The sequence below is a fragment of the Octopus sinensis genome, linkage group LG1 (assembly GCF_006345805.1).
Source record: "Octopus sinensis linkage group LG1, ASM634580v1, whole genome shotgun sequence".
Taxonomy (NCBI): domain Eukaryota; kingdom Metazoa; phylum Mollusca; class Cephalopoda; order Octopoda; family Octopodidae; genus Octopus; species Octopus sinensis.
The window spans coordinates 118,056,879-118,066,383 of NC_042997.1; the positions used below are offsets into that span (position 1 = coordinate 118,056,879).

The 9,505-nt window shown below is 38.4% G+C and overlaps 1 protein-coding gene across 1 annotated transcript in view; it reads right to left on the reverse strand.

Moving 5' to 3' along the window:
- Positions 1-1,867, reverse strand: part of LOC118764038 — a 53,454-nt gene extending 51,587 nt beyond the window's left edge. The window contains exon 1 of the mRNA XM_036504313.1: positions 1,590-1,867. Within this exon, the coding sequence (XP_036360206.1) occupies positions 1,590-1,670 (81 nt within the window). The 5' untranslated portion in view covers positions 1,671-1,867. The remainder of the gene's footprint in view (positions 1-1,589) is intronic.
- Positions 1,868-9,505: the final 7,638 nt, after the last annotated feature.

Here is a 9,505-nt window from a genome sequence, read left to right on the forward strand (position 1 = left end):
ATATATAGGTATATATTATATATATATATATGTTATGTTTATATATAGGTAATATATAGGTATATGTATATATAGTATATGTATGTATCTGTATATATAGGTATATATATATATATTATTATGTATATGTATATATGGTATATATAGGTATATGTTATATATAGGTATATGTATATATATTATATATATATATATATTATATATATATATGAGTATTATGTGAACGATGAAGGGGAAAATAGGAAAGCTTCTGACAATGCGGCAGGTTTCACAAAACCTTTGTTTCTGGTGCAAAGGCCATCCTCAGAAGAAAAAACAGTCTGGGAGATGTCTATTTAAAAGGTCCCGTTAACCCATTCAAATCCCTTAGCGTTATCTTAGCAGCAGAAGTCATCCTCTATATTCGTCTAACCGAAGCATCTACTCACAGTGAGTTCTCTTCTCGGTTGAATTAGAAATCATGGCTGAAAGCAATGTTTATGAGCAGACTACATTTCTAGAGACTCCAGTGTCTACCTCACAGATCTCAGTGAACACTGACTGCACCAACAATTTCCTTGTGCAACTCTGTCACCAGATATACAGATGCCACAAAATATATCTGGTTGTATCTGCGGCTTTTGCTGTTGAGCGTAGCGGTCTTCGTCCAGTGGGAGAAGTCCGAAACGTGGTCCTTTGCTATTCGTAAGACCTGCAGAAGAGAAAGCAGGTCAACTCCCGACACCGAGAGCATCGACGGATGGATGAAAGCGCATCCAGGCTCAACGGTTGCGTAGGAAGTCGGGGGCAAGAAACAGGAAAAAGAGTGAGAGAAAGTTGGAGCGAAAGCGTACAACAAGGGTCGCCACCACCCCCTGTCGGAGCCTCGTGGAACTTTAGGTGTTTTCGCTCAATAAACACACACAACGCCCGGTCTGGGAATCGAAACCGCGATCCTCCGACCGCGAGTCCGCTGCCCTAACTATTGGGCCATTACGCCTCCACTTGTGTCTGCTGCAGCTCGCGACTGTATAAACACATAAAGCAATTATCAAAAGCTGTGTTACCAAGTTATATTCGCTTGAGAGTGACGGCAGCAGCACTATATTATAAAGTAAATTATATTTATTCATTTCCTCCAAATATATTTATACTTTGCTTTATCTTCATTCTGTTTCGTACTTTCCATACATTAAACAATAATTTTAAAACAACTCTATAATTCTTCTAGCAAATAAAATCAGTTTTTATGATCGTTTTATCGATCTCAGTAGAGTCATTTTTGTTTTTGAATAGCTCAATGTTACGTCGTTAAAACAAAACAAAACAAAACAAAACGTGACTACTTTTGCTTAACTCAACACAAATGCAAACCAGGCTTTCAGCTTCAAACGCCCCTACAAACTAAACACAAAACTCTAGTTTTTAAAGGAGAGATAAGTGTGTATTTTTAAAATTTATTTCGAATTATTGTCTAACTTTTTCTTAGCTCGTGATTTGTAAATAATCGACAAATAATAGGAATTACAACAGTCTGAGAGCTTTCGATATCCAGAACGGTATAACTTAACATGATTTTGAAGATAAAATAATAGGAAACGGTTACTTACTAATAGTGCCTTTTCTCCGTATTCGTTTAAGATCTTAATCAACTGTAATGTATCAGATTCATTTAACTGTAATGGGGCCATGACGTTTGTTGCGGAGGTACTGGAATCGTTAAAATAAAATAAATTAAAAAAGTGCCGGCAGTTTATTTCAATTAATACAGTTAAATTTCCACATCGATTTGTTTCACAACTTTCTTTAATTTAAGAAAGAAATGACGAGACTTTAGCTGTTTAAGTTTGATAATATAATAAGTACACCGCGTAACTTATAACTTCGAAGTGGGTTACTAAGGATTGTAGTGACAGCAGAGGTCGGCTAGGGTTAGATAACAGCTTGTATTTACTAAAGTCTCGTGATAATCATTAAAGGCTATCAGTAAACAACTTAGTTTTCAATTAAATGAAGTTGGTGAAAAATATCTTGTAAGAAACGGATATTGTATTGGCTGTTATTTTATAAAAGTTGAATTTACAATTATTATGCAGAACAATGCATCACTTTATATAAATGCAACGTAATGCATAATTTATATAATAATCTCTCTCTATATAAACGGCAAAATGTCTGTGTGTGTGTCCTTTATACAAATCCACAATTTTTCAGTTAGAGGGCTCGTACTTTCTATGGTCATTCAAAACCATCCAAGGGTGGTCATGCACATCTTTACATTTCCCTATTCGCCCCGCAAAGCCATTAAAAATCAATAGAAGTGACTTTTTTGTGAATTTTCTATCCAAAACCCAGTCAAAATGCCCGAAACTTGATACGCCAATTGAATGCCAGCTAGCTGTATGTGATTGGTCGGAAATTTGGACAGTACTCGCGTGTATGTGCGCACGCACACACGCAGCTGTATATGCATGCACTATGCCGGGTCATAGTGCTAGTCATTGTTATAAAGATTCATAATACTAGTACAAAATGGCGTCTATATAAGCGAAGGGTGTAATCGATTGAAAAGGTAAGTATACAATTGGTCCTTATTTTTATCGAAAGGAGGACCCAGATGAATGAACAGCAAAATCACCCGAGCAGGACTAGTACTTAAAATATAGAGACGTAGCTATACACTGCCGGTAATTTAGTCCGGCGTTCTAACGTTTCTGACATTTATCACAAGCGGCGGCTTCCATAAAGAAAATATGAGGACGTTGCAGGTATTACATTCGCTTTGTAATTACTTGGTTTCAGATGCAGACCCACTGCACAGCACCTCGGGCGAGTACCTTCTATTGTCCAGAGTCGAACAATACTTTGTGAGTGAATTTCGTTGACAGAAACTGTGTGCAAGTCCGTCATACATACATACATACATACATGCATACATACAGCTGAAGATCAGTGCAAAAGAGAACATCTACGCTGAACTATTGAGAAATCTTCAATTACTCTATCCAGATTAGAAGTTCAGGTTTATACCTGTAATTATTGGGACCCTGAGGCATGAAACGCACTGCCTAAACACCAATCTTGAGAAATTACGCTTCTCAAAACCAGAAAATAGAAAGCTAATACAGAGACAACGGGTCCAATCCATCACTGGAACTGTAAAAATATGTAAAACTTTCCTGACGTTTATCATTTAAATGTATATGTGCATGTCTAGACAAGTAACAATATGCATGAGAATACATACATAAAACATACAAATCTGCACATACATACATACATACATACATACATACAAAAATACAGTTGTTGATGTTGAAATTTCAATGAAGGAACTTGGATCTAGGTTAGAAACCTGTTCTTTCTCTATTGGCAAGAAATCTTGAAATAAACTGAATAATGACACATACACACACACATACAGTGTGCGTGTGCGCGTTTCGAACATTTTTTTTTGTCCGCCCACACTTTGATAATTGGGGTTGGTTTATTTACGTGTTATTCACTTTGGCGGTTGAGCAAAAGATAAGGATAGAGTAACTATTAGACTGGGTTCGATTTGTTCGACTGAAACCCTTCACAGCGGTGCCCCAGCAGGATTATAATGCAATCAGTTAAACTAATATGAAAGTAAGAAATAATGAATTTTTAAACAAGTAAAATTCAAAGTTACTTATCAGTGTAACTGTCAAGTTTACAATCAACAAAAAGAATGGAACATGAAAACTGGCAACGTTTATTACCTCCGCCTTTGCAAAGGAGGAGGTATTGTTTTCAGTCGTGTTTGTTTGTCCGTGGACAAGATATCTTAAGATCTGCTGGATTGTGTTTTCCTTCTCGAGCCACGCCTGGCTCATAAGGGTCGGTTTCCCGGTTTCCTTGGCGTATAGGTTCCCCACCTGGACGGGACGCCGGTCCGTCGCGGTGAGCTGCTAGATGCAGGAGGAAAGAGTCAGCAGAAGTTCGCCATTACCTTCTGCCGGAGCCGCGTGGAGCTTAGGCGTTTCGCTCATAAACACACACATCTCCCAGTCTGAGATTCGAATCCGCGATCCCTCGACCGCGAGTCCGCTGCTCTAACCACTAGGCCATGTGCCTCTATCGCTGGATGGATTCGGATGAAATTTTCAGGGATGTTTGGCCTCGAGACTGGCACGAACTGACTAGATTTTGGGATCGATCCGCTACCGGACAAGGATTCTGGATTATTTTTCCTTTTTTTTTTTAAATTTAACTTTTGAGAGCGGTTTGGTTCATTTTTATTATTCTCGTTTGTGAGAGCAGTCGAGTTTATTTCAGATATTCTCATTGATATTATTATTGATAATATATAAATGATAAACTTCATTTTAATCTTAAATGTCATTATCAGTTTGGAGAAGTAAAGTGCAGAGTAAATCAGTTCTCCAAACTAATGGATGATATTTTTTACTTTAATTTGTTCCATGAGCTTTTGGCTTTTCAAGTAATTTGAACATTTTTCGAACAATTGCTTAGGTTCCCTCTCAGAACACCTGCTCCGTTCCTTGAAAAATAACCGTAATTCATTAATAGATGTACTCCTGAACATCAATGTATGTTACTGGTTATTTAGTGATCTTTTTGTCTATCCTTTTCTGCTTATCTTAATCTTACCCTCTTAGGCAAGATTAGGATAGTTCTTTTATTATTCTTTTATTCTCTTACTTGTTTCATTCACTTGTCTGCGGCCATGCTAGAGCACCGCCTTAAAGGGTTTTAGTCGAAAAATGTCGATCCCAGGACTTAGTCTTTGTAAGCCTAGTACTTATTCTATCGGGTTGTTTTACATCGAAGAGGCCAGGGAACAGAAGAAAGAAGACCTGCACCCAACACCAGAGCTGAAGACACCTCAGAAAGGGGGAGCCCCGCCACGTCAAAACTGTAGAGGAGTAGGGGCCGAAACCGGACGTGGTTCCTCCTGATGATGTCTTGAGCTAACTGGATCCTATAAAGGAGCTGTGTTGGTAGCAGACCACGAAATACGGTTGTAATTCCTCCGCTAAGTTACGGGGACCTAAACACGCCGACATCAGTTGTCAAGCAATGGTAGGTGCACAACACACACACACACACACACACACACACACACACACACACACACACACACACACACACACACACACACACACACACACACACACACACACACACACACACACACACACACACACACACACACAAATACATACATACATACATACATACATACATATATATATATATATAGGTGAGGGAGTTGGTATGTGAAAGCACGTGGTTGGATGTATAAAAGAGAAAATAGAATAAAAAAACTATTTTGTTTATTTTGTTTATCGCTTGCCTAGACCGTTATTTGAAAGAACCAATGAAACAAATCCATTTTTAAAGGTGTATCCTTTAGCTAGTTTTGATCAAATTGTTATTTCGCTTCTATTTAAAAAAAACTGTCCGACGAACGGGAACGTGAAACTCCGAGTAACAGCTTTTGTTATATTTCTGCTGCTTTTAAATAAAGTATATATATATATATATGGCAAAAGAGAATGAAAAAAAAAACTATAGACGTCTAGTACATATGGTTAAAGAATACACTTAAATCGTCATGTTAAAAAAAGTTATAAATGTTATAGTGACATTACTTTTGGAGAAATAACCGGTTTCGTATTTTCTTTTCAAATTTCTCAAATTTCCTTACCGGTATTATGTCATTTCTTCGCTATTTTCTAACATTTTTCTAACATGATGATTTAAATATATTCTTTAACCATATGTACTAGACATCTATATTTTTTTTTCATTCTATTTTGTCATATATATATACTTTATTTAAAATCAGCAGAAATATAACAAAAGCTGTTACTCGGAGTTTCACGTTCCCGTTCGTCGGACATTTTTGTTAAAATAGAACTGAAATAATTTGATCAAAACTAGTTAAAGGATACACCTTTAAAAATGGATTTGTTTCATTGGTTCTTTCAAATAATGGTCTTAGGCAAGCGATAAACAAAATAAATGAGTTCAATATAAATTATAAAAATCGAGGAAAAACCTTAAATCGAAGAGTTGATTCAAATACATATTGTCATTAATTATATAGAAAATATAATTCGATTAATAAAATTAATACTTAAAAATTAAAATTAAAATATATTAAAATATTTCACAACAGTATATACTCATACTAAACCATCAATATACAATATATATATATATATATATATTATATATATATATATATATATACGACAGGCTTCTTTCAGTTTCGTCTACCAAATCCATTCACAAGGCTTTGGTCGACCAGCGGCTATAATAGTTGACACATACCCGATGTGTCCCGCAGTGGGACTGAACCCGCAACCATATGAATACATGAATTTTATCTTTTACTTGGGTTGTAACAGAACTTGTTCAAAAATGATGTTTGCGAACACAAATGACAGATGCTACTTGTTCAGTTTCCATCTCTGACCACTTACTGTCTAAATTAAACAAAAACGAAGCATGGACGGCATGACATGTAAACATATGCAACGTATATTGGTCAGACTTTTCAGCTAATGGAGCTGACCGCTATTTCTTCCAGTAACTGCATGAGGTACTGATGTACACTAGACCGAAAGACGAACAGATAGAATTGTTGTAGTATGGCGACAAATTCTCCTACAGTCTTTACAATTTTTACACAGTCAGTCATTACCAGGTTGGACTAAAGGCTGCAAATAGAAAAGTGTAGGTACAGTTGCCATGAATAGACACAGTTCCGAAAACCTGAATCATGAAAATATTTTTATTCGGTTCATGGTAAGAGATGAACAACCATTGTGAATTTGTTTTACAATAACTAGTAACAAGAGCACTCAGAGAGCGCAAACCTCCGCCAAGGCAACACCAATGTCCTCTCAACGATTAGCCAGAGATGATTTTTAAAATGAGAATATTTTAAATAAACTCGAATGCTCTCATAAACGAGAATACTAAAAATGAACACGACCGCTCTAAAAAATTAAGTAAAAAAACCGGAAAAATAATCCAGAATCCTAGTCCGGCACCCGATCGATCCCAAAATCTAATCAGTTCGTGCTAGTCACAAGGCTAAACATCCCTGAAAGTTTCATCCGAATCCATCCGACGGTTCTTGAGATATCTTATCCATGGACAAACAGACAGACACGACTGAAAATAATACCTCCGCCTTCGCCAAGGCGGAGGTAATAAGTGTTTCTTACACAGGCACAGGGCCAGAAATTTGAGGTGGAGGAGTAGGGTCAGTCTTTTAAATTGACCTTGGTACCTCGGAAGGACAAAAGGCAAAGTTCACCTCAGTGAGATTTGGACTCGGGCCATACTGGACTCGAGTAAATATCGCATTCTTTTTTAACGTTCTAATGATTCTACCAATGTATCACCGTTTCTTGTAATTAGTGGATGCGCATGGTTTAGCGGTTAGGGTGTTGGACTCATGATCGTAAGATTGTGCTTTCGATTCCTGGACCAGGCGGACGCATTGTGTTCTTGAGGAAAACACTTCATTTCATGTTGTTCCAGTCCACTCAGCTGGCAAAAATGTATAATCTTGTGACGGACTGGCGTCCTGTCCAGGTGGGGAATATATACACCACTGAAACCAGGAAACTGGCCCTCATGAGCCTGGCTTGGCTCAAGAAGGAAACATCTATTTATTTATTTATTCTTGTAATAATCACTTCCGATTTTGGCACAAGGCCAGCAAAACTTTTGTTGTTGTTGTGGTGGGTTAGACGATGACATCAAATTTGTACCTCTTCAGTACTTTATTTTGTCGAATGTGAAAGGATAAACGACGGCGACGACGATGATGAAGTGTAGTTAACTGTCTTTGACGAGGCGTAGTAATGGAGAATGATTAAGATTGTGTTTAACTGCTTTCTTGCGGTTTAATATTTGAACTTGATTACTGAGGTCGTACAGAACACAGTTTAACCTGATAACTAAAGTGTGAAGTGTCGTATTTTTTGATCAAACTGCTTTTTTCTATGTAATTTTATCAATGCAGTACTTGAGAATAACACTTAAACTGATAAGGGATGTTATGAGATAATGAGGTTACCTCCACCTGGTTGCTCGATCTTCTAAAATTAGCGCCAAAATCACCTTAATGCCACAATATTTGTTTCAAAAAAAGGGACTAGTTGAATACTGTGCTCCATCGCCCCTTACGCTTGAGAACATGCAAGATGGTCATATCTGGAAAACCTTGGAACATAGGTCTGTTCAGTCGGGATTCATCATCATCATCGTCGTCGTCGTCGTCATCATCATCAACCCCCGTGGATATTACTGTGTTGAGTTCTAGGAGTCATAGGACCAGTTATGCCGTTTCTATGGCGTGTAATTGACCGCGGTGACAACATTCCCCAACCTCTGAACGGGGCGCCAGTCTGTCGCAGAGTTACTGATTTATAGCTGAGTAAACGAGAGCAAGGTGAAAAGACAACGCACTGCCCAGTTGAGTATAAATCAAGCCATGGCAGAGTTGGCCAATTTCTACACTGGTTAATATGTCAACATAATAAAATCAAAACTGTTAACAACTGGTGTAAACACCACCCCGAAGTTGTAATTGAGGGAGAAAATATAACGATTCGTTGGGACTTTCCAGTACACACAGACAGAACCATCAAAGCTAATAAGCCGGTTATTGTTGTGAAAGACCAAAACAATGGAGTTTGTTTGTTGATCGATATGAGTATTCCTTGTGATCGTAATATCTCGGCAAAAGAATATGGCGGCAAGCTGGCAGAAACGTTAGCACGCCGGGCGAAATGCTTAGCGGTATTTCGCCTGCCGCTACGTTCTGAGTTCAAATTCCGCCGAGGTCGACTTTGCCTTTCATCCTTTCGGGATCGATAAATTAAGTACCAGTTACACACCAGGGTCGATATAATCGACTTAATCCGTTTGTCTGTCCTTGTTTGTCCCCTCTGTGTTTAGCCCCTTGTGGGTAGTAAAGAAATAGGTATTTGGTCTGCCGTTACGTTTTGTGTTCAAATTCCGCCGAGGTCGACTTTACCTTTGTAAAAATATGAGTCTAAGAGACGTAGAATAGGAGATGGTATAGTTAAGGAACTAGAAGAAGCCTTGAGGACTGGTAATGCGGACCAAGCGAGGATGAAAAGACTGGAGTTAAACCAGCATCTTGAAGCCCAACACATAGGAAGTATTGCCAGAGCTAAGTTACGTGCAATGGGAATTGAAAGAATCAAGGCCGCTGGATGGGCCCGAGTGGTGGAAACTCGGCAAGGAAATAGTTCCACTATTCGGTCTTTGACGAATCAAAATGGTGTCTTGGTAAACGAAGTCGAGAAAATGTGTGAGGCCTTTCGGGAGTACTTCGCCCAGCTGTTCGGGAGTAACGGCGGTCCTGGTGGTGGGAGAGCCCTCGAGAACTTTCTTGCCGGGATGCTGTGTCTCTCGCGGTCGGATGCGGAGTCTTGCGAAGGGCCAATCACGCCTGTGGAGGTAATGGAAGCTTTGCCCAACTGTAAAG